This window comes from Lissotriton vulgaris, chromosome 9 (assembly GCF_964263255.1).
Source record: "Lissotriton vulgaris chromosome 9, aLisVul1.2, whole genome shotgun sequence".
In the NCBI taxonomy this organism is placed as follows: domain Eukaryota; kingdom Metazoa; phylum Chordata; class Amphibia; order Caudata; family Salamandridae; genus Lissotriton; species Lissotriton vulgaris.
In genome coordinates this window covers 631580029-631606445 of record NC_141697.1, presented here as the reverse complement: position 1 = coordinate 631606445, position 26417 = coordinate 631580029, and the positions used below count along the sequence as shown (strand labels likewise).

General features: G+C 46.2%; 1 protein-coding gene and 1 pseudogene across 2 annotated transcripts in view; both read right to left on the bottom strand.

Moving 5' to 3' along the window:
• Nucleotides 1-25953, bottom strand: part of SART1 (spliceosome associated factor 1, recruiter of U4/U6.U5 tri-snRNP) — a 598340-nt gene extending 572387 nt beyond the window's left edge. Inside the window, exon 1 of the mRNA XM_086938291.1 lies at nucleotides 25625-25953. Within this exon, the coding sequence (XP_086794417.1) occupies nucleotides 25625-25880 (256 nt within the window). The 5' untranslated portion in view covers nucleotides 25881-25953. The remainder of the gene's footprint in view (nucleotides 1-25624) is intronic.
• On the bottom strand, nucleotides 21327-24407 carry LOC147691997 (uncharacterized; annotated as a pseudogene). The gene has a single exon (XR_015299901.1). The product of XR_015299901.1 is annotated as an uncharacterized LOC147691997 (transcript).
• Nucleotides 25954-26417: the final 464 nt, after the last annotated feature.

The window sequence follows — 26417 nt, the reverse complement described above, 5'->3', positions numbered from 1 at the left end:
GAAAGCATGTTAGAGAGCATTGTGTAAAATAAAACCCTAAGCCATATTCTAAAAGAAAGAGTGTATGCATTTTGTAAAATAAAACCCTTTTCGAAAGGTGTTGTTTGTTTTGTGTTAATGTGTTCTGCTTCGTTGGGTTGAGCTACTGTGAGGCAGATTCTGTATTATCTGATAAGGGAAAGCAAAACAAGTGCATTGGCGTAGAGTGGTGCAGAGTAGAGAACAGTGGCATAGAGTACAGTGGAAGCGAATGTAGTGGCAACGTGTGCAGTGCTGCAGAGAGTTGTAGAGTGCTTTGATGTAGAGTGCAGTGGCGTAGCGTGGTGCAGAAAAAAGTGATAGTGTAGTGGCGTAGAGTGCAATGGCATAGTGTATAGTGGCATACAGTGCAATGGCGCAGAGTAGATTGGCATAGAGTGCAGTGGTGTAAAGTGCATTGGTTTTGAGTAAAGTGGTGTAGAGAGCATTGGTGTAGAATGCTGTGGCTTAGAGTGCATCAGTGTAGAATAGAGTGGCGTAGTGTGGAGTGGCACAGAGAGGATTAGAGTGGCGTAGACTGCAGTAACACAGAGTAGATTGTTTCAGAGTAGAGTGAAGTGACGTAGAGTGCCATGGTATAGCATAGAGGGCCGTAGGGTGCATTGGTGTAGAGTAGATTAGAGTGGTTTAGAGTCGATTTGGCATTGCGGGGAGCGATGCAGAGCAGAGTGGTGGAGAGTTCAGAGGCGGAGAGAAAAGTGTTGCAGAGTAGAGTGAAATGGCATAGAGTGGAGTGGTGCAGGGTAGAGTATAGTGGCATACAGTGGAGTGATGTAGAGTGGTGCAGAGAGCAGTGATGTAAATTACAGTGGTACAGAGCAGAATAGAGTGCCATACAGTGCAGTGACAGAGCGCAATGGCGTAGAGTTATGTAGCATGCAGTGGCATGTGTAGACTGTTGTAGAGTATAGAGGTTTAAAGTGCAGTGATGCAAAGAAAAGTATGGCAGAGTAGAGTGGTACAGAGTAGATAGGGGTATAGTAAAGTAGAATAGAGTGCAGTGATGCATAGTAGATTAGAGTGGCATATAGTGCCTTGGCATAGAATGCAGTAGAGTGGCGCAGAGTGGCATAGAGTTCAATAGCAGAGTGCAGTGTAGAATGTCTGAGTGCAGTAGTGTAGATTAGAGAGCACACATTCTTGTTTGAGGCCCTTGTTTGTATTAAATTTTCTTGAGACTCTATAGCCATCGCCCAGTTTTACTCTTCACCAGGTTTGGGCGTAAAATAACATAATACCTCTTAATATTCTTTCAAGTATATTCCAGGCCCTATATTTGTTCCACAAGAGCTGCCAATCAACGCTGTAAAGGCAGCTTTTAGGTCGATTAAACAAATGCCGATTTTGGTGTTTTTTGATTGCATTTTGCTGCTAGAAGGGAAAGAGAAGATATTAGTGATTGTGCTGACCCCCTTTCCAACGCCAGTCTGATTTATTGGGATCAAGCGGAGTTGATCTGACCAGTTAAATCAGGTCTACCATGATCAGGTAGGTGTGGTACTTTGCTTCTACTTCCAGTAGCTCAATTAGCCTGTAATTTGTCAGGTCAGTTCTATCCCCTCCTATGTATATTGGTGTAATGATCGACTCTTGCCAGCTAGATGGTATTCGGTGTTGTAATTCTACTTCCCTGAAGAGAATGGCCAGATGGTTACCCCAGAAGGCGGGCTTATGGTTAAAGATAGCTTGAGAAATGCAGTTTGACCCTGGTGCTCCATCACCTCTGCATTTGCTTATTATGTTGGTTATTTCCTCTACTGAATAAAATGAGCAGCAGTCTGTTTTATTTTCCATTAGGATTCAGGTTCCTTCGTTTCTACAATACGGCGTTGCTGTATTTCCAATAGTTGTCCCTCGATCTTGGTAAATTGAGTCATCCCAGAGATTAGGAGTCAATTGAACAGGAATTAAGTTCTCTGTCAATCTCTTTGTTATAAATTCAGCCCATTCACATCTTGTGCATTTGAGGTTATGGTATTCACTGGTCTCCCATTTTCCAAAAGTTTCTGGATTCCTTGCACTGAATAGTAGTTTAGACCAGAATCACTCCTAAGAGTTTCGTATTTCTTCTCCTCGTTTTATTTTTCATCTTTCCTCAATTGCTGGAAGGCCTCCCATGCCGTTTGGTCAAGGTCTGTGGAACGAAGTTTCCTGATCGCTTGGTTTAATTCACGTCTCAGTATTTGGACTTCGCTTATTGTTTTGTGGATTTTGTTTCTTGGAGCCTGGTTTTGTGCTTGTCATTAGTGATGTCGAGTTAGACACAAGGTTTGTCCAGGCTTGTATCATGCTAGAACTCTTTTGCAGATGCCAACAGTAGTTCTTTAGTTGTAGGTTGCAGGTCCTGGATGGTTTCATTTGACTATTTGAGGCGCTTTTAGATAGATCGAGTTAGAATTTCCTTCCATTAGTGAGATGGGTTGATGCTTGGACAGGCTGAAGTATGTATGTAGGTACGAGTGGTCACTCAGAGTGGTGAATTAAATTGAAAATTGTGAAAGAATTGACATTAACAGTTAAGAGGATGCCGTGAAGTCAAGTATTGATTGCACCATCACTCCGTGGTAGGTGTTCATAGGCGAGGTGTTTTCCAATGATCTGCCATTCATCACTCACAAACCCTATTTCTCCAATGCGTTTAATAGCTGTTGACCTGTGTGGTCTGGACGATTTGTCTTAAGTTGATATTGGGGCATAACATTCCAGAATAGTCAGCTGCCAGCATTTCATCTTCGTCTGGTCTGTGGATTAGATTGGAATTAAAATCTGTCAGCACAATATTCTAGGAGGGATAGGAGCATCATATATACAAAATAATGGTGAATAATAATGCATTATGAGATTTTTTTGCTTGCCTTTAGGTGAGCATATATATTGATCAATAACACTTTCTCTGTAAATCGGCGAGTACATTTAATTAATTGGATTCCGGGATCCGGAGAGGCTAGCTGTTCTGATTTGATGTTTATTTTATTTATTTTTATTTTGATTTTTTTTGGGATGTTCTTATATAGTGCTCTATCACCTGGGAGGTATCTCGGCGCTTGCTTTGGGAACCCGTCCTGGCTTTTCCCTGTGAGATAGCCCCTACAGGGCATCCCCAAGGTGAAAGCCAGGCATCCCGCCGCGGGGGGCCGTTGTGGAGATTAAGCAAGCTTAATGCCCAGAGTTGCAGAGTGTGAACCCATGATTAGGTCAGGCACCGAAGCGAGAATTGTCGAGTCCGTGGACATTTGAGCTCAAGACCCTGCCGCGTCGGGAATTGAACCCTGGTCCCGGGTCTGACCTCTGCTTCAGGGTCTGCCTGCTCTAACCAGTGAGCCACACCGGCTAGGGGCAAGTCCTCCAGGGCCCATATCTCTTTGAGGGCTATTGTATCATGTGTCCCAAAAAGCTGATGCTATATTACATGATAGCATGTGAAAGTTGGCACAAAGTAGAGTGGCACAAAGTAGATAGTCAGAGAGTGGAGCAGTGTATAGTGAAGTGGGGCAGAGTAGAGTGGAGCAGTGTTTAGTGAAGTGGGGCAGAGTAGAGTGGAGCAGTGTATAGTGAAGTGGGGCAGAGTAGAGTGGAGCAGTGTATAGTGAAGTGGGGCAGAGTAGAGTGGAGCAGTGTATAGTGAAGTGGGGCAGAGTAGAGTGGGGCAGAGTAGAGTGGGACAGAGTAGAGTTGAGCAGTGTATAGTGAAGTGGGGCAGAGGAGAGTGGGGCAGAGGAGAGTGGGGCAGAGGAGAGTGGGGCAGAGGAGAGTGGGGCAGAGGAGAGTGGGGCAGAGGAGAGTGGGGCAGAGGAGAGTGGGGCAGAGGAGAGTGGGGCAGAGGAGAGTGGGGCAGAGGAGAGTGGGGCAGAGGAGAGTGGGGCAGAGGAGAGTGGGGCAGAGGAGAGTGGGGCAGAGGAGAGTGGGGCAGAGGAGAGTGGGGCAGAGGAGAGTGGGGCAGAGGAGAGTGGGGCAGAGGAGAGTGGGGCAGAGGAGAGTGGGGCAGAGGAGAGTGGGGCAGAGGAGAGTGGGGCAGAGGAGAGTGGGGCAGAGGAGAGTGGGGCAGAGGAGAGTGGGGCAGAGGAGAGTGGCACAAAGTGCAGGGACAGAGTAAAGTGGTGTAGAGGGCATTGGCATAGTGTGCAGTGGTGTAGCGTGGTGCAGATTAAAGTTGAGTGGTGCAGCGTGCAGTGCCACCGAGAGCAGTGGCACAGAATTGATTGTTGCAGAGTAGAGTGGCATCGAGGGGACTGGCATAGAGTGCACTGGCGTAGAGTGGAGTGGTACAGAGTAGAGTGCATTGGCTTAGGGTGCAGAGTGCAGTGATGCATAGTCGAGTAGTGTGGGGTAGAGTGCATTGGCTTAGAGTACATTGGTAAAGAGGTGTAGAGTGGCGTGGTGAAGAGTTGAGTGCTGTGGCATGGAGCAGTGCAAAGTGAAGTGGGGTAATGGGGAGTACGGCAGCATACTGTCATTACAGAATGCTCCGGACCCCTCCTTCATCCGCCTTGCATCCTGCTAGTATCAGCACCCATCCGTAACACCTACCTGACTGAAGCGGATCCCCTGAACGGTGGCGCTGATCTCATGTGCCCGAAATGCTGGTGCGGGTACTCAGGCCGTCCGGAGCCCGCGGCCCGCAGAGTCCTGCCATTCCTGTTGCAGCGGGGTCCCGCCGGCGACGCTGAGGCGCCTCTCGTTTGGCAGTGCAGGCCTGGGCTGTGTGATCCGCCGCGGCAGAGCCCGCCTGTGCTCGAGTGGGTTCCCGTGATCGGCGGGCAGGATTGGCCCGGGGGCCCTCCGGGAACCCCGCTGCCTGCGGAGCTGGTAGTGGCGGCCTCAATGCCCAAAATTCTATGTCCCCTGCTATTTGGCCAGCGAGTCAGCTGGCGCTCCTGGGGCCATATCGCCAGCGGTGAGGAGTGCCCGTGGGTCATTCTGTCAAGCTGGACCGCCGGCTGTGAGAGCCATTTGCTGAATACTCCGGTGAGTGGGGCAGGGACCGGCTGTCTGGTCGGGAATCGCCACGTATGGGAAATGCGTGCCCCCCCCCACCCCCAGCCTGGCACGGTGGGGCACCCCTTGCCCCCCTCTGCTTTGAGGCGGACGAGGGGGCCGGTATGCTCCGGAGGCCTTCTCCCACCTGCCCTGCTGTTTGGAGGGCAGCGAGGACTGCAGCGCAGCCTGCTGCGTCTGCGGTGCTAGGCCTATCTAGTCCTGGAGCCTGTGGATCCTTCTGCCAAGCTGACCTCCAGCAAGGACTGATGGCGGTTCCAATCTCCAGTGAGGGGGGCGGGGGACCGGCTGTCTTGTCCGGCAGAGGAGCGCGAGGGGAAACGCATGCCCCCCTCCCCTTTTTCTCCCGGGTCTGGCACAGTGGGACAACCCCCCCCCACCCCCACCCCCCCTCTCCCACGCTCCGAAGCTGATCTGGGGGCCACCGCGGGGGCCTTCCTACTGTCTGTTCTGTGGTGTGGGGGACTGGGAGGCCTGTTTCACCGCCTGCGGTGTCGGTGGGGCCGGGCCGGTCATACCCTTATGCCCCGGGGCCCGTCCTTGATGAGCAAGCGATCTCGGCCATCATATCGGATGGCAGTCGGGAGCGCCGCTGTGGACGATCCCTGGGCGCAAGTTCTGGATCACCTGGCTCACATATTGCCTGGGCCCCAGCGTTTGGCCGAGGCCTTCCTCTGCTTTCATCGCGGAGTGGAGGACTGCAGGTTTTGGTGCGCTGGTGGGGCTGATGCGGCCACGTTCTTTCGACCCAGTGCTCACTATCCACGGGTGAATAACTTTGGACATCATATCGCGTGGCGTTGGGGTCGTCATTGTGGGTGCCCTCTGGACCACGATGGCTTGAGGTCGAGCCACAGAATTAGAACAAGAAAACTAAAGATAAGTGGGTTCAACAAGTTAAAAGCATTTTTTTACAGGACAAGACCTTGTGTGTAAGTACACAGACCCACAAAACAAAGGCCAAAGGCAACTGTTCAAACCGAAACAGATCTCAAATGTGCAAGAAATTCTATACAGGTTCTCACTGAAACAAATCTCACAAGCAAACTGAAAGATGACAAAGCACCAGGCACCAATCTAATCCTGAAAGAATGCTTCAAACATCTACAACTATTAAAGCTGCCACTATTACAATCTTCTTCAAAAAGGCCTGAGCTATGACCAAATATCATACAGACCAGTAAATGTAATTGATGCAGTAAACAAAATCTTTTGTAAAAAAATTCTCCAAAATGTGCAGACGTGGACTAAAGATGCGCAGCTTATATCGCCCTGCTTTTGCAAAGGCCTGCCAATGGCAGAGGAGGTCTTCATCTTACAACACAATCGAGAAATATACAAATCATGAGAGAGGCCTCCCTGTCACATTCCTTGGTTTCTTGTTGGCCTTCGAACTGATGAATCAAAGGTAACTACGGCAGATGGAAATCTTAATATCAATCTGCATCTGGTAAGCCTAATGATCGAACTTTACACATACTTCACAGCACAGCCTGCTAGGGTGAAACAGGGCTGCCTTTTGACCCCTCCTCCTCTTCCCGCTATGGATCAAACAGATGGCAGAGGAACTCCTATCAGCAAAGGCTGATATCACAATGATAGACAACAGAAAGGTCCCACTACAATTACAGGAGTAATAACTTCGTTATTTTAGATCAAATGCCCTGCAAAAACTAATTGAAATAAGATATTCTGAAGAGGTCAACTTTAGGACTAATCTAAGAGAACCAATATCATGATGCCAAGAAGGAAAGGACATTTAGAAAAAAATGAGGAGTATCTCCGAAATAGAGATCACGCTAGCCACACCATTGAACTCGAACACCCCTATTCAAGACACAGCAAAGCGAGGAGAAAGGGCCGCACAAAGGATGGCAAGGTTTCTCAGTCTATATGCCAGCTGCTCATTCGCTTATGTCCGAGAGAGCAGTGGATCCAAAAAGCACCCTGCTTTAGGGACTCCACTACTCTAATCAACAATTGATTAGGGTGCCAAGAAAGCAAAGCAGAGTGTGATAGAATACCCTTGGCATCAAACAGCAGGATGACAGGAAAGCTATATGCAGGCAAAAGGACCGCTATCACATCAAATAGTAGTGTGGATGAGTCCTGGAAAGAACAAGAATCAAAATAAATACTTATGCTGGCCCTTGAGACTGCACATGTTTCAACTGATTTGGTCATTAGGGGTGGAAATGTTCAGCTTGGCGACTGGAGCAATAGATGAAGGGCTCAGCAAAGAGCCAACATGAGCAAAGTTCATGAAAATAGAGAACTGCCAACTCACAAACCTACCGCACTCCAAATGGATAGATTTTAGAGGTCCACAAATGGTGCCTTCTCTATGGTCTAACTATGCCATTCCAGGAAAAGGTCTGTCCAAGCATCCCAGGCTTACCCCACAATTCTTCGTTTCTGCCACTCTTAGGTTCTTTATCCTGTTCAATCACTTTTCCTTTAACACCTTAGCTTATTAACCTACCTTGTACAATATGTGAAATGGTTTTACATTTTGTATTGCAGAGATCCTAAGATGAAGGAATTCAATAAATAAAATGGCAATAAAAGAAAATAGCCTACCCGGCTGCCCTGCAAATGGAAAATCAAGTAACCCAAACCTGTTGCCAAAAACTATCTTGAGCATTTTTCTTAGATACTAAAATGTGGAAGATGAGATAAAGACCAAGTTATGAAATCATCCAACCAGGTGAAACCCATACCTAGGTGAACACAGGGCTCCAAACAATACTTCAGATTTCTGATTAACCGAAACACTCGCATGTTAGCCAAGAGAGGTCTTACAGCAGAACTGCTGGACACTGCATCTGTGCCGCACGACTCCAGTTTAAGAAATGGTATAAAAACGCAGACAGCAGTACCTTATGGGGACGCAAATGAGTTTAGCACCAGTATTCCATTCCTGCGTCATAGTGCCAGGCACACTTTTGATTACAGATAAAGAGTCTAGCTGCTCCTTTGGAGTGGTCTTCTTCACAGAAACTCAATCCTCCTTGCAAGCTAGCGTATGTGCTGGTTACCATTTTTCCTATCTGGACGATAGCACACCAGTCCTGGATCTATGCTATAAGGATGACACAGAAGCCCCTATTTAGTTCCTACCAATAAAAGGAATCTTTTAGTCCCAGGAGAACCAGAGACAGGGCATGGGTCTGTTCCTCACAATTGCTCCTCATGCTATTTAGTTAGCATCCAATGGGAGGATTACTTTAAGGGTCGATAACAAGGTGCCTTTTTTGCTGTAGGTTAGACAACATTATCATCACTGTAGTCCAAAGCGATTGCTGCTATGATCAAGAGGCAATGTGGGCAGTGAGAAAGATAACTGGCTACTTAAGTACGCAAACGCAATTAGGACCCGAGGCAAAAAAACAACAAAAAAAAGATAACTTTCTGTAGCTCAGGACCTTCAACTATTCTTTTGGCTCCACCTATGGTTTTGCAAATTAGATCCCCAGTTAGTTGGCTATTGTTTATATATTGTTTAATATAAATACCAAGTGCATACCATTGTGGAACCTAGACTCACTAAAATTATGGTTTTCCACAGGATCCTGAACAAATTTTCCCCCAAATGATGAAGAATCCATTAAAAAGAATTGCTTACAGAACAGCTTCATGCTATGTGGGGCTTCTTTAGACTATCTAGTATTCAGTTTCCTGTGCAAGAAGCACCTGTGCTAGGGTCAGCACTTTAAACTTTTCCTGCTTGAGGAACCAGTTCAAAATCCGGAGGTCTAGGATCCCTGACAACACATTCTCCTATGGAACAAACTCTACTGCGCCCTTTTGAAGGAGGGCTAGGCCCTCCTGTTAAAGGAGAAGAAGATGGTCGTCTGAACAAGAATCTTGTTGCAGAGAAAAGGTTGGGGGGAAATTCTTGAAAAAAGGGTAGGGTGCACCTATTTTCTACAATATTCAAAAGCCACTGCTCCGGGTTTATAGATCTCATTGTGGTAGAAAATGGGACAGCCATCCTCCCACCGGCAAACCATGCTCCAAGATGACAAAACTAGAGCTGCTTTACATTGACTGTGGCTAAGGAGGAATATGGCTGATGGCCTGCTCCTCGTTGTCTACTTCTGTCCAACCCTCTATAACTCTTATAGTGTGGATTGGGTGACTGCTGTTGCCATTGCTACCATCAATAGAAGGAGAAATTCCAGCCAAACCCCTGGAACCACCGAAACTCCCTGTAATCTCTGTGCTGCGATTGAAGGCCCGAAGATTTTGCAGTTGCCTTATTGTCTTTGAATCTCTGCAAGGCAGAGTCAGGTTTGGAGCCAAACAGTCTCGACCCACCAAATGGAAAATCCATCAGGGTAGCCTGCATGTTCGGCAAGAAACAAGACCCGCTCAGCCATGTGTTCCTTCTTGTAGTGACTGAAGTCCCCATCGCTCTTGCCACTGAATCATCTGCATCCAGGCCCAACTGAATAACCTGTCAAGCAGCAGCCTGACTGTCGTTCAGCAGTTCTGCACAGTGTTTCTTAATATCCTGTGGAAATTTCGGACAACTATTTTGGCTGATTCGATCAGAGCAAGAATGTACTGTCCCAACGAGCAGGTTGCCCTGGTTGACTTTAAAACCATGCAAGCAGAGGAAAACACCTTTTTTGCAGACTGTTCCATTTACTCTACTCCCCATCTGCTGAGCATGTCAGAAAAGATCAACGAATTAACTTCAAAGAACAGGAAGCCTACAACACCAAACTTTCAGGTGAAGGACGAGTAGATAAAAAACAAAAGGATCCCCCTGAGCAGGCTTGTATCTCTTAACAATAGGTCTAGAAACTTCAGAGGATTACATAGGCTCCTGACAAGTTTCTAGAATAGGCTCAGTCAGTGCCTCATTAAAAGGCAATAAAAGCTTGTATGTTGAAGCAGAAGAATGCTGTGCTTCTGTCAGCAAATTAGATTTTAGTTCAATTGAAGGAAGAGACAATTCCAACAGATCAGTTGTATTCCTAATCACTGAAAGGTACAATGTGACCACAGTTGGAGGAATGCCTTTTGGAGACAACAGTTCTCATTCTAGGGTGGTGTCTAATCCACTAGCCACTTCAAAACCCTCCAATTCTGGATCAAGGGACACTATTGTTCTCTCCACCACTTCCAGACCCCTTTCCCCCAACAAATACTGCTCCTCTTCAAGAAGGCTCTATACCTCTAGTCGAGATCTATGCCTTGGCTTCAACAATGACATGAAGCTAGTACTGGAGCTAGTGACGTCGGTAACGGCACCGAATACTTCGGCATCTGTGTAGAAGAGGCCAATGGTACTGGAGTTGAATCATGTGATGCCGTTGCAGATCCAGACGATATCGGAGAGGGTGCAACCAGTGCCGGTGACTTCTCCTGAACTTCTACTGGCGAAAGAGTCCCCTTCCTCGGCACCGGAGGAGGCCGGGATACTTGGGTCAATGGCAGGAGCGGCGCCTGCTGATATTGCACCGGAAAAACAGCCAAAGAACAGGACAGTGAACCCATGGGGCCCGCAGAAGCGCCAGATGAGGTCACCGCCCTGCTAAAAATGCTGTACATAGCATTTAGAAAATTTGTAAGGTTGGACCCTGGAGCCAGGAAAGTAGGATACTCCTGCTCCTGTGGAGGGGGTGGAGGTGGAGGTGGAGCAGGAACTGGATCTACCTCCGGCTCAGAACTTCCAGGCAAAGTCAGAAGCTGCCTTCGACTCAACGGTGACGCCGAAAGGGCTGCTAGAGACGAGCCAGAGTCACCTTACCTCTATTTTCATGCGACTTCGGATGTGGAGAAACTGGCTTCAGAGACTCTTTTCCTGAACATCAATGCTGGGAACAATGACGCAACTTCTTCTCGGGTTTCCTCTTTGATGACTTGGAGGAATGGGGAGATGGCAACTTCGAACGAAGACAAAACTTCCGACGTCCTCTTTTCTCCTGTCTTGCCTTGGCCATGAAGAGCTTTGCCTCTCTCTTTCAGGGCTTTGGGGGTTCGTCTTATGGCATGATGAACAGGCGTCAACGTAGTTTTCCGAATTAAGACATCAAAGAATCTTAATAAGGATAGACAACTGACCCTCACATTTCCTGCAGGGCTTGAACCCAAATTTCCTTGGAGGATTATTTGTTTTCTGCAACAATGTTGCAATTTCCTGAAAAAATGTCACAAAACTCCTAATAAATAGGAGAGCCTAGGAAAAAACTAACTGCCGTCTGCATGCTGATGAGGGTTTGTTATGGCTCCAATGAAGTCACATGGAGACATCTGCAGAGCCATGTGCATTGTGGGGTTTTCTTTGACGTGGGAGAGCTGAGAAGAAAAGGTTTCTGTGGAATGCTGGTGTACTGTAATATTCAAAATGTGAGGAATCAGCAGGTAGATGCATCGTTCAGAATCCAATATTAGGTAGTTAAAAAGGTAGACATGCTGTGTTCTCAGCTAATTGTTCTTCTGTTGTTGAAGACCTGAGACGTACACCAACTTTTTCAATAAAAGGCATGGGACAGGCCACTAGTCAGAAGAAGCAATTAGACTTTAGCATAACCATGCACTGGTACTTGTTTTCGAACCTCCTCATGTTATGATTAGAATGCTTAATTCGTAGAGAAGGGATGTTTCTTTTTGGAGATGAATTGCTTATCTTGACATTAACATTGGCAATAGTTTCCTTCTCTGTGTATGACTAACAACTGGAGTTATAATAAAATACACGAAGCACGGTAACAGTTTTAAGCATACAATTGCTCTATCAAGGAAACAAGACAAGGGTACCATGAAGGTGTGTTACAAAGACTGAAAGTCCCTCACTACGTTTTCTATGAGTAAGAGGTAAAATAGCACCCATGACATTTCTGTCTCTTAAGTATTCACTTAGGTGTATTTGAGTAACAGAAGTATGGAAACGCCGCTTTTTAATTTCACTGATTTGCATAGATCTTGTGACCATAAATGGACCAAAACTAAAATCACATAACAGTAACATACATGGACACCAGTAACGTTACAGGTTCTGAGAGAAGGTTGTTACCAAGGTTTCCTTGTATAGGAAATGGTAGGGTGAAGACTTTATTGCACAAGGCGAAAGGTGTTAGCTATTCCATGCTCTTCATGGAGCGTGGCTCAGGGGTTAGAGGCGGCAGACCCGGAAGCTGAGATCGGCCCTGGACCAGGGTTCAATTCCCCGCCTCGGCGGGTCTTGGCCTAAAAAATTCCACAGACTCGATAATTCTCGCTCCGGTGCCTTCTCGACTCACGGGTTCACACTCTGCGACTCTGGGCAATAGCTTGCTTGCTTAATCTCCACAACGGCCCCTCGCGACGGGATGCCTGGCTTTCACCTTGTGGATACCCTGCCGGGGTTATCTCACAGGGGAATACCAGGACGGGTTCCCTAAGCAAGCGCTTAGATACCGACCTCGGTCAGTGATTTGCGCTATATAAATACATGTACTTTTACATTTACATTTCATCATTCTCAGCAACAAGAAGTGATTCTTGCCAAGATTTCTCATGCAGCAAACTATAATAACTGGGAAGCATATGAATCCCAGGAAAGGGGAAACAGTGCAAATCATTGGGTGCAATAAATACCAAATCTTATAACGTTATACTCACTACAGTGATCCAACTAAAATAGACATTATACCTACTCAATCAAAACTACTGCCCCAGCCAGGCAACAGTGGTTTCGTTTAACTTAACCCCTTCCATGCTGGTGACGAACCCCAGCCGTCATGCACTACGGTGCCCGTGTGCTGATGACGGCTGGGGTTCGTCATGGCCCGCCCGTGTTCGGCCGGCGGCCGCACACGGGAAAAAAAGCGGCCGCATCGAAGGGGTTAATAGTTTGATATGCCAATAAGGTAATAAAACAATTCATATTTTGCAATCTGCCATAAAATGTCTAATACACCATGACACATACGACTTAAAACCCAATTCAGGACTACATAAATTGTTACTCAGAGCTGTATGAATACACATCTATAACTGTGAACAAATCAAAGTGGCCAACCTTTCGGATATCAATAACAGATATTTCCCTACAACATGACACAGTCTCATGTTATTACATTTTAAAAGCCAGGCAACCAAAACCACATGGCACAATGTGGCCCAGTATTTTTATGGCCTACAAAATGATGCAGGACCACTTGTTCTTTGGTCTGCAGTTTGAAAGGACATTACTAAACCACCTCTCTCAAGAAACAGCTTATTTCTACTTCCCATAGGTCATGTGCTCCCTTTCTCATAATAACTCAAACTGTGTTCTTCACCCAATCAATATCAGCTACATCTACCCATCACTTAACAAATAACTACGCCACCCCAACAATATTAGACACGCTTACTATTCCTATCTTATGACCCAATGTGTTTGCTTCAACAGCAATCAAAACTCATACCATGCCCTTTATCATGGCCTCAAATCATGGGTGGACACGACCTCTCAATAATAATATTAATAGCAATAAAATATATTTTATGTTTATAAACTGTAAATAATACCCCCGCTCTCACACCATGCTCCAAGGACATGAAACCGTCAAGATGCGTTTAGCAGACAGCTCAAACACCAATTACCTGCAATTTCTTAAGAAATTCTTACTTTTCGAACCCACAGATTAATGTCTAGCTGTTTCCAGATATGGTATCAATTTGCATCTGCACTGAACTACCTCTAGCTACACCTGTCCAGTAAAGGTTTTCGAACAGCAGCGCCAAATACAATTATTAGGTATACATTTTCCACATGCCCTATTAGTGCACATGTTCACCACCTGGGAGATTAAATGATATGTGCTCCCTGATAGCACCTATAGTGGAGGACATACTTAGATTTATAAGTTAATCTTTATCCTCCTACTATAGTATTGAGAAACATTACCCTTTCAAGTGGTCTTTTGGCACGTTTTTCATTTTCTATATCCTATTGGGCTATAAGGTATTATGATCTAGCAATCACTGTGATGGTTCGATATAATCAGCACACTGCATGAGCAGCATTCTGTGTATTTTTAAGATCACTTGGTTTTTAATAGATTTTTTTAGATACAAGATTCCCTTGGAAGCATTCACACTGATCATTTACCTAAATAAGCATGAACTGGTCTTATAATATAAAGAAGTTTTCATTTTCAGGTATTTAGTGCACTTGTATGTTCACACCAGGTCTATTTTGTTGTAGAGAAAGCTGTGACAGTCTGCCTGAGGAAGGCGTATAAGTCGAAACGCCCGTAGTGTTTCAATCTACCGCCAGCCCTCAAATTATTTGAGAATGTAATTAGTATTTGTCTCTTTATTAAAATGTTCATGTTTTGTGATGGTAATTATGTGTGAGAAGTTGGCCTGGTATATGGTGTTCACTATTCTAGTGAGCACCTTGCACCAGTCCAAACGACCCTTATGGTGATTGGTTGTAAGTTAACCTTATAGGCCAGCTATCCTAGGGGTAGCATGGACAAAAACAGTCTTAGGCTAAACTCAAGAGGGCATGTGGAGCCAGCTGTTTTACCATATGCAATCCTTTTAAATACCAAATGAAAGGACATCACACAAGTTATATATTACAAAATATATGAATTTATTTCTAGAATAATCCCCTATACTTTTTATGAGCACAGAAGCACAAGCGTTAAACAAAGAACACAGTATAACATACAATAAGCTGCACAATTATGGATAGGCCGGGTGGCCACTCAAACCATATATTAAGAAAGTGGTATAAGTATCATGTCACAAACAATGAACAGGCATAGGGCCTTGGGAATCGCTGGGCCTACACTAGACTAACGAAGGTTAGGACATAGGAGGCCCACAGAATGCGGGTGCAGTGTCTATAGGCAACCGCGTTTACCATACAAGTCAATGGTGCGTAAAAATCAGAAAGTTATAGGTTTCGGAGTCTTCCGACTGGACTAGAACTTAACCACTTAAAACTAGGACACTAGAGGTGTAAACCACTATAGGAGCACCGGAGTTATATTGTTACCTCACCCACAGGAAGCTGGTGCATAGGTGCCAAAGTGTGTCGGGTATCGTCGTGAAGTTCTATGGAGCCTGAATTTGAATTTGAAGGGATTTGTATAGCGCTCGTACACCTGGCGGTTTCTTGGCGCTCACTGACAATTGCTACTTGGTAGGTCGGAGAGAGGGAAAGGTAAGCGTTTAAGATGGGAAGGCTTGGGTGAAGAGGAAAGTCTTCAAGTCTCTGCGGAAGAGGGGGTACTGGGTGCAGGTTCTAAGGTGCAATGGAAGAGAGTTCCAGAAGGCTGGACCCGTGGTAGAAAATTTAGAGCCACCCCACTTCTTCCGTTTAAAACCTGGAGGAAAAGATGCTGCAGGCGGCCAGGAGAGAAGAGTCTGGTTGGATCCAAGGGTGGATCGAAGATGAAGAGTACCTGAAAGCAGAGGGGACAGAGTCTAGGTCACTAGCCAGTGACCAGGATGGAAACAGGAGGGAACCAGGCAATGTCGGGTTGCGATCAGGTGCTGTCGAGTAGTTTGTCTCCGCTGCCACTTGGACCAGGAAGGATCGAGAATGACCAGCTGGTGAACACGAGCTGTCCCACGAAGGCTCTTGCTGTTGGCGATGTCGGTACTCGAATCAGAGTCACCAAGCCTTGGCAAAGGCAACCCACACAGGACTCGAAGATGTCTTCTTGATCGGACCGGGAAGGTCAGATCGATGGCTCCTTTTCAGGGGAGCTGGGGCCAGTCTGGAGCAACCAGACCAGCAATGTAGTTTTGATGGATTGTCGTCACAGAGGCCACTAGCTAACGGGCAAGCTACCGGACAACGCATCGAGCAGGGAAAGTGCAAAAGGGCCCCACGCAGCACTCGGAGTGTGGAGAGGTGATCTTTGGAGCACAGGCTGCTCGGGGCTGGGGCTTCTCAAACCCCAAAGCACAGCGTTGAGGGAGCCTCTGGAGCTGCACAGGAAGCACTTCGTCGACTTTTCAAGATGGCCAGTCCCACGTCTCACGTCGCCTCCACTGGTTTAAGCTTTGCTAGGACTGGGGATCGGGCTGTTGGGAGTCCAGGTCTTGTCGGTCTCTGTCGTTCGAGCTCCAGCGGGAGCAACGGCAAAGGAAGTCTTGATGCGCTGATGGTGCCTGCTTGCACAGGGTGGCCACTCCTTGACCACAAGGGAGATTCTTCAGTCTTCTACGTTGAGTAGGATGTCGAAGGGTCCAGAGTTTAGTTTCAACGTTTCAGTCAGGATGATCTGCTGTGCATTGGCACAGCTCCTACCTTCATTCCAAATCAAGGGGCTGGATCACCTGCTAGGTCCCTCCTATGGGTGGGACCCAGGAAGGGGGTGGTTACACCCCTTTCACTTTGTCCAGTTTCATGCTAGACCTGGGGCTGGAGTGCCCCAGCACTGGTTTGAACTGGACTATGCATGGGACGCCTTGTGCGCCCCAGGCAGTGTCTAGTTTCATTCAGCCCTCCCTGCCCCAATCCACTATCTACTGTCTAGGGTGGTGTAACACCTCCCTGTGACAGGATACCATTTGTCCAGGCCTCCTCTAACGGAGTTCCGGTCAGCAGCAGGAGGCCAGACTTGTGTCTGTGGCAGTAGCATCCATTTTGTGATGCTGAGGCTCTGGTTAGATTTAACCGCGTTTAAGCAAAGTAACATGTCTTCACCCTTTAGAAGGGTGGAATGCTACCCCCGTCGCCAGAACTGGTGAGGGGGTAGTATTCCAAAGCGTATGACACCTTACAGGACATGTTTTGATAAAGCCAAACCAAAGTTAGCAAGTAACCACGAGGATTATAATGCACTTAAGAGTATATGGTATGGCAATATCCCAGAATAGCTAAGGGAGTTGGTCCCGAAAGCTGCAGACAGGCTCAGCTCATGCTAGAGCACCATCTCACATAACAATCCTGGAGGCAGAGTGCTTGGTTTTAAGGCCTGCCATAGGAGTGACTTATAGGTGTATATGTGTCCAGATATAGGTTTAGACATAGGTATACTATATCTAAGCAAGGGGTGATTACACCACCTTGCCCCAGCTGAGTAATCAGCCAGTTGTGTCAGATTGGATAGCCAGCCAGGGGTGGCAAAAGATATGCTGTAGGCCTTGGATGCCCCTATGCCCTGGGTACCTATAGTACCCTGTACAGGAGCTAAGGTGACCCAATATCCAATTGGAGATGTACCTAGGGTACATGGAGTCCATTTTACAGAGAGAGCAGATAGTTGGCCTGGGATCCTGCTAATCAGGGCCCCAGGCTAAGTCGAAAACCAGCTAACCACTAGGCAAAAAATCTGGGGTAACCATAGTCAGGTATCCACCTTCCTACATTGTGTTTGTCACATTTATGTATTTTTATAGGTTCTCTAGACAGGTGATTTTGTCTATCTACATGTTTTTCACAGACCAATTAATGTATATTAGTATATTGTACACATGGATCAATAATTATAGAGAAATCAACAAATATTAAAACAAGCACTGGTTTTGCCAATAGGTTTCGCATTTGGAAAGTTGGAGCTATTGGTTTTGTAAATGACATTTTATATTTCTATATCGTTATTGGCATTGTCAATAACAATATATGAATATAAAATGTCATTTACAAAACCAATAGCTCCAACTTTCCAAATGCGAAACCTATTGGCAACGCCAGTGCTTGTTCATTGTTGGCAGAGAGCGTGAGAGGGTACCGCGGACTGGAGGCGAGAGCGGCACATCAGGAGCGGCTCATACGGACCCGTACTAGAGCCCCTGCCCCGGCAGCTCCCGGGCAGCTCCCCTGCATCAGCCAGGGATTTCATTTTAAAAGGGAAATCGAGTGAAAGGTGAGTGATACTGCAACGTGGTCTGGTTTGCTCTGTCTTTTTTAACGTGGTAGTTTTGCAGCAGATGGTGGCGCGTGATCTGTGCAAAGTTGCTGGTGCAGTCCGCGGCGAGCGGCTTTGTCAGGTGCAGTGATGTAATCCTTCAGTTGCAGTTGCATAAGGGACAACGTGCAGGGGAGAAGTGTGCTCTGTGCACCCCCGCTGTGTGGCACAGTTGAGCTGCTATGTTTATCTTGTGCTGCGCTGATGATGTCTGCAGGAAAGTGCCAACGATCTTTGTTGCGGCTCGAGGAGGGCTGGGTACCCGGCTGAAGCCCCCTCCCGAAGGCGCTGGGGAGAAGGGGGGCGCGCCATCTGGCCACCTCTGAAGGTGCTGATTTAAGCTGTTGTCTCTGCAGGCTGGTGAGAAACGAGTGTGTATGCGTGTGTGTTGAGTATCATGTGCAGGGAAGGCTGACGGGGGCCGTGTCCGAAGAAGCCTGTCCATGTCCAGGGTGGGCTTGCACGGTAGAGTGGCATGGAGTTGGGCGCAGGCAGTCTTCAGATTAGTGTGGCAGGGAGCGGTGCTCGGGTACCCTGTGTAGGTTGTTTTGCAGAGAACTGTGGCAGTGCAAGGTAGTGGGAAGCGGTCCATGGCAAACCCACTGGGCTGTGGGCAGTGCTCTGTAGGGCGACAGGAACGGCACGAGTGTGCTGGGTGACAGGAAGCTGTGTCTTGGCAGCCTTGCCATGGTAGGGTGGCTTGAAGCGATGCACGGGGTAAGGAGAAGGGACGCGTGAGGTTTTGCAGTCTAGGGTCGTATGAACAGCGCACATATGGCTGGGAGTGGCACAGTGTAAGGTGACAGCCGTGCACGGTAACCCATTGGGGCTGGCAGACTTGAGTGTAGGGGAAGCTTCATGGGGCGTGTAGGGAGTGGTGCCCGGTGCAAACGCTGCACACATTGGCTTTTATGGCGCACGGAGTATCTGCATTCTAGTGCAAGCGGTCGGCTTGGATAATTTGCTCACGGTGAGCCCTTGTCACACCGACTGTGGTAGTTCAGCGCTCCCACCATCCGACGGACAGCGTGCTTGTTGGGGTGGCTTGGAGGGGTAACCGGAGTATTTTATCTGGCATTGAATGTGTAATGTCTCCGTACACTGATTCCTAAAAGCCACTGATTTAACTTGAAATGAGTAATGGATTTGCCCTTCGACTTGCATTGAGCATGTTTTGTCTTGAGCGAGGGTCGCTTCTTCTCGTTGACCTGCACCGCTCCCACTTTAGGTGTGTCTATTGGCCGCCGTGCCACAGCCCGCTAGGTTACCACTTTGTTGCCTGGAGGCGGTGCATGATTCCCCCGCTCGTGTCCTAGCGCCCACCCGGCTGTGCATCCTGTTTACAGGCACTGCAGCCGCCTCTCTGTAGCTGTCAAAGCGCAGCGCTGCCTTCTGGCAGCCGTTCCCTTCCCTTGCAACGACGCCCCTGAACTTGTGGTCACTTGTTTCAGTCACCAGGCAGGCTGAAGTGTCCCTTTTCTGAGTGTGTGGCCCTGGAGAATCGAGCCTTTCATTGCTTTGCTGGCAGAAACTGCTGCCCGTTTGGTTCAATAGCTGTCCGAGTACATAACAATGGTAAACTCAGCTGTGTTACTATTTAATCCAGGTTTTTGCTTTGTTCGGTGAATGGGAAGAATGGCTGCAAGTGGACCACCAGCAGATAGTCCTCAAATTGTTTCAAAGCAGTGCAGCGGTGGTGCCACGACTGCTGAGAGCAGTCATCGCCCGGCTGATTTCCTTCAGACATGGAAATGGCCGGAGGGAAGCCGGATGGGGGCGGGAGAGCCGGGGAGGAGAAGTGTGGCAGGCAGATGCGCGGAGGGAAGCCGGATGGGGCGGGAATGCGAGCGAGGGGAGGAGAAGTGTGGCAAAAAGATTAGGGAGATGCGCGTGCTTGTGTGGTCATGTGACCCGCTTTTGTGGTCACGTGACTCACATGCACTGTGAAGAAACCGCAGTGGTTTCACGAGTCGATCGAGCCCTTGAATTTTCGCCTATTACATTCGCAAGCGAATGATAATAGGCGAAACCTAAAAACATGTACTGTTGATGCCCTTTTATATACGTATATTTATAATACAAAACATATACATTGCCTTTAAGAAATTGAAATAAAAAAGTTATTTGTGGAAACAATACATACTTATGGTCATGTGTATAGATTAGGATTAGTGCACTTGACTTAGGTTTCTTTATGTGAAATAGTAGCCTGAAATGTTAGACTCCAATTGAAACCAATACCTCTACCTACCCAGACTTTACCCCTTGTGTAATTCTCCCTACTAGCTAGCAGGTTTACTGTGCTATGTAGGGGTACCCTACTTCTCAATCAACCTTCCAATGACCAAGACTGAATGGGTGCAAAATAATAAACTGAAACTCAAACCCATTCTCTTCAACTTTACAAAAAGGTCCCCCTTCCCAAAAAAACAAAAAACATTCACATAAAATTTCCTCTCCAAATAAGGTCAAACATCCTCCATGACGGCCACTCGCCGCTTTGTAACCTAAACTGCCTAAAGATATTGTGAATATGCTGCACTACTGCCACTGAAGGTTAACAACCATTTGAATCAATGCGGACAACGCCCACCCTTTCATTATGTGCTCAGAAACAACTAGCTGAAGTTTTGTAAAATACAAAATTAAAACTTGACGATTTAGTTAGCATTTCTGCAGTATCCATGCACTAATGCTAGCAGGTTCAATATAGAGATGCCCATGGTTAAAGGAACATAATGAAGGCTTGTTACTAATTATGTGATTTGTGTAAACCACAACGGTTCAGGGCCAGACTTGTCAATAACAAATGAGATATTTAGAAGGTCAAATACCACAAGTACAAATTACATACTGAAAAGACGTGTAAGTATGAGGCTGTACACGGGATGCAACGCCTTCACATGTTCAGATTCAATTAACTGGTATTATACACCGACTCGGACTTCAAAAATATCTTGCTGAATGTAGTAATAAAGCCCTCAGCGGCTGACCTCCACCACGCTGAAGGTGAGATATAATTTATCATAGGTTTATTTACTTATAATGTCTATGTAGTGAACCAAATAGTATTATGGCGCTTTTCAAGATTCAGCTAGTATACATGTGTTAAGTAATGCTCAAGGCTAGTGCATTAAAACGTGCTTTATTCTTCATATCAATGACACAAGGGTACACAAGGCAGTGCTCCGGTCACCAGCTCACAACATGGACAGACCAACTCTCATCATAACTGTCAACTCGGCTCAACTGTCATAGGACAAGCCATCTGACACAACATATGCAAATAAGGTAAGCCACGTGGCAGGAACGGGGGGAGGGGGGGGGGGAAATACAGGGGACAATGCGCGATAGGAAAGACTATCAACGTAACACATCTCCTTCCCTAGAAAGGAAAAAAACATGAACTGAAGTAAAACACGAAGTCCTTGTACTTTATAAACCTGACCACCAGACGTTCATGTCAACCGTGCGACTGGTTTCTTCCTCGTTGTAATCATTTGTGTAAAGTCCCACATCGTCCCTCTCATCGTTCTCAATTACCGATTCACTGGTGTTGTCCCTGTCGACAGGGTCCATACCATCCGGAATGGCTTCCACCAAGTCCTGATCTTTGTCCAACGTTTGAAATTTAATTCCGCACAAAAGGTCGGCAGAGTCCTCAAATCCCCCGAACTTGTGCTGCTCTATAGACTCAATTTGCATCAATTTCGCTTCCAAATCCACTTCTGGGTGTGGACGCTTTAGGTGTTCCAGTATCCCTTCACTCCCGTTCTCCGACTCCTCTTAGTACAACCATTCATAGTAGTCCTTCATGTTGTTGTGCACGAGATGACTCTTACTCGCACATCCTTCTTCACGCTGGTCTGTGTCACTCGCTAGATAATCCTCTTCCTTAGGATTGCACACAGTACTAGGACCACCGGTGATGTTACTGACCCTAGGATCCATTTCATCAGTAAAAACTTCCTCTAGGACCTTTCCTTCCTTCCACATGGACGATTGAATTGTACAGAAAGAGTCGGCAGAGTCCACTTTACTGCTGTACGTGTATTCTCTCCTGGACCTATTGTGCATTTCGCTCATCTCAAAATCTACCTTAGGGTGTAGATGATATAAGTGTTCTAGTGTCTCTTCACCCTCATTCTCGGACTCCACAATATATAGCCAGACATAGTAATCCACTTTGTTGTTGCACTCTAGTTCATCCAGACACAAGTCCTCTTCTTTCCCCTTGAGTTGTGCTGGTATACATTGTCCCTTTTCAACCAGTTCACTCTCTTCCACTTTTACTCCTTTACCTTTCCTGATCTTGCATTCTTTGCTTTCGTGTTTATCATCTTTTTTTTCCTTGTAAGTACTTAGTTTTATTTTGTTGTTTTCCATAGTTGCTTCACCTGTTCTTCCAGCTCTACTTGCAGTTTTTTTCCCATCCATCATTGCCCTTGGCCTGTGAAGTCCTCTCGCTCAACAACACAGAATGGTTATATTGTTTTCTTCCGTTTTGAAGCAACCAACTCACTTGTTGAGAATTGTTGGGATTTAGTGTTATTCCTAATTTACTCTGCTCTTTTCATCCCAGTACCGAAATTCCTTTTTTCAAAATGTATACCTTACTCCAGGTACTTCTCCCTTGGAAAATCAATTCCATCTCTCTGCATCAACCAGGTCAATGAAAACATACCTGTGTATGTTTTAAGGGTTAAATTTGATTCCTTTAACTCTTCTAGTTTTCTTGCCAATTTACTTTTCCACACAGTCTTGTTTACAATTGTGCAATCTGACCCAGAATCAGCAACCATGTCAATGTCCACCCCACCCATGGTGATGACACACTCAGGTGTTTTTTACATACTCTTCTTCCTTGTCATTGGTATCTCCTTCTGTTATGATGAGCACACATAGGTTGTATTCTGACTCATCCGAAGATTCTGATTTTCTTCCTCGCTCACTTCAACATAACTCATTTTCTCCTTAACTCTCCTGTAGCACATCTTCTGAGAATGACCCATCAGTCCACATTGGGTACATTTACTGTTCTTTGTGGGACATCCCCAATTATCTGCCAAGTGTTTTTTGCTCCCATATCTGAAACATTTCAGATCTTTGTATTTTCTAGTTTCACTTTTTGTATAATTATCTTCCTTCTTTACATTTTTCCTTATTAAGTGCTTCTTCCTACTTTCGCTTACTTTAGCTACTATTCCTGTTTCTTCCTTTTTATTCTCGTCCTCTTTTATGACTGCTTTTGCACAACGACCCGTTAATTCTTCTTCACTATTTCAATTACTTCCTTGAGTGGTTTCTCTCCTTTAGCCCATAATGCGTCCTGTATGTCGGGATTAGCGCACACATTACTATTTGGTCTCCTATCAAGTCATCATGCATGTTCTTGAATTTGCATGTCAGAGCCAAATTTTTTAAAGCGGAGACATAGTCTTCTATATACCTTCTTCCTTCCCTTATTTACTCCTATAAAATGTATATCTGTTAACGGCTACACACACAGTTGGCTTGTAATAATTGTCCAAGTCTTCCATGGTATTATTGAACACATCTCCTTCATTTACGCCACGTGTTTTTTTTGTAATGTTGTACACCTTCAGGCCACCTGCCTCTAAACAGTGTAACAGTATCTTTTTCTTTTCCTCAGGTGGTAAAGCTTCTTCTGGTTTGTCAAAAGTCGTTATGTAATTATTGAAGAACTCTCTCCATTCTTCCCATTTTATTTCCGGTTCCCCTTTACCTTTTAAGAATGATTGTGGGGGTGGTAGATTGTATAAGTTGCCTGTTGCCATTTTGAAATAGTTGTGATCTTCCCTTAACCCCTTGTATGCGGATGACGATACCCAGCCGTCATGCACTACAGTGCTCGTGTGCTGATGACGGCTTGGTATCGTCATGGCCCGCCCCTGTTCCTTTGTTTACCGCACAGCGGCGGAAACGGGCCAGCAGCGAAGGGGTTAAATGGACCTCTTAAAATCTAGTTCTTATTTTATTGTAACCTAATACAGTCCTTTTTTTTCCAATGAAGTTTCTCATTAAATTTCTTGTTTCAAGTATTCTTACATGTATTTTCTCCACACACGTGCTGTTATTTCTTTTTTATTTATAAAGAACTGCGCGGTGCTGTTAATGCTTCATTTCAGTTTCACCTCACGCTAATATTTCCCTCACTCACGTAACTGGCTCGGTGACTTCCTCACTCAATATGGCCCCCATACGTCAGTTACGTCATCACGTTTACTCCGGATGCGCGCTGGAGATCTGAGGCGAGTTTTTCCTCACACGCTTGACGAGTCTTCTCAAATCAGTTTCACTCACGGTTACAGGGTATTAACTGTGTTCCCTCACCGATCACTCTACCTCACCCAGCATTCGCGGCTCACCTCATTTTCAATTTTGCAGATGCCAACTCCTTAGCTTCAGGTCTTCCTCAGTTTTTATTTGTTTCCTTCGAACACCCAAAGTTCAATCATTAATCTTAAAGATCCGGTGACAGCGCTTATTCTCTGCTCATACATTGTTTGTGTATGTCCATACCCTTCTCCCGATGCCTCGCGCTGCCTTCTTCTTCAGTTTCACTTAATTTTCCCGTTGTAGATTCTTCGGTGTGTCGTTCCGTCCTCGTCGCCAAAATTGTTAAGTAATGCTCAAGGCGAGTGCATTAAAACGTGCTTTATTCTTCATATAAATGACACACCGGTACACAAGGCAGCGCTCCGGTCACCAGCTCACAACATGGACAGACCAACTCTCATCATAACTGTCAACTCGGCTCAACTGTCACAGGCCAAGCCATCTGACGTTACATATAAGGTAAGTCGCGCAGCAGGGACCCGGGGAAATACAGGGGACAATGCGCGATAGGAAAGACTATCAACGTAACAACATGGAACAGCAAAGGAATACATGTGCAAAAATATTTAATCAACAACAAAGCAGGCTAGAAAAACGAATGACACTATTAAGAGGCATGAGGATGAATACAGTTGTGGGTAGGGGCAGGATGAAATAGGCACAAGGGGCGGAGGAGTTTTAAGGTGTACAAAGTATGATTTCCATTAGGCACCTGTTAAACCCGACACAGTCCCTTCTTTTTACCACCTGGATACCCTCTTGAGTGAGATGTGCGCTCTACAAACACTCATTACATAAAGAGTTGGATATCGTCCGTAATCACGCAGGGAATGTGCCAACCTTTCGCAGACTATACCATTTCAGAGGCTTTGTATATGGTTGCCGTACACCTCAAAACCCTCGTAAGTCCGTAACATATTGTACAGACCCTCAAAGATTCACTTCAGTGTTCGTCAAGCGCACCTGCTATACAATCACGAAAACAGACGCAGGTTTCATTCACTTGAAAGCTCAGAGGTAGACTGGACGCGATACACACCTCATTACAGGCTTATTATCAGCTCACATGCTACACGTTCAATGAGAAAGTGTACGTGGAATTAAAATTCTCAGTGACTTATTAACAACTAGCTGAACTTCGCTTCGAAAATACGTACCCGGTACCGCTTAACACCAGCTGTAAAGAAACTTATAAAGGATTCAGTGCCAGCTATTCATAAACACATGGATTTTCTGTCGTTTCGTATCGCTCTAGTGCTGCTCCTGCAACCTTCACCCAGGGCGAGCATCAGCCAAAACGACCTCGCTAAATACGTGTAAGGAAGATACATTCCACACCCATTAGGCCGAGTGAGACACCTAATCATTCTCACCCTGTTGTTGCTGCTCGTATCCCGGGTCTGGCTTTTCCTTCTTTAACCTCCGACTGGAGCTCACCGGGGCAGTGACAGCGGACACTGGCGGGCCCCCCTCAACGGCAGCAAATGCCCCTCGACTAGTCTTTCGGTCGCGGCCACCTCGCTCCCGGGAACGCTTACGGGCCCCGCGCTCCTTGTCCCGGTGTTTGTGTTTCTTGTGTTCGCGGTGGCGTTCTTCGCCATCCTTGCGGTGCTTCTTGGAGGAGCCCATGAAAGCGTTGAAGTGGACTCCTCTCGTGCCGGGTGTTGATGCACCTACGTTGTGTTGACCTTTCAACTTTGTGGAAACGGAAGGCGGACAATCTACAGCCGGCGTAGTTCAAACAAATAATGTGCACATTTTGCGTCCATCTTAGGATCAGGCCCGTCATTTTTCAGGTAATTCAAAGAAAATGAATATGTTTATTTGCTGTACAGACGTATCATGGCACCTTTCAAAGTCTCAACTTTAATTTGTTATCACTTTAGCTTTTTAATTAAAGCTCTAACAACACATTTAAGAAAAATATCATGGGTGTCATTATGTGGGCGGAGCTTGATTTGGACGTTTTTTTAAAAGAAAAGCTTTTTAGCTGTCGGTTGGTTCGTAGCATTTATCTTAGGGTGATACTTTGGTTCTTTTGCTTTATTATTTACCTTGGATTGTGGTTTATTCTTCCTCGAGCCCTGTCACTGTTGTGGATTGATCGTGTCGAACTATTTCGGTCAAATTGAAGGCCATGTGGATGAGCAGTGAATGCTACGCTGG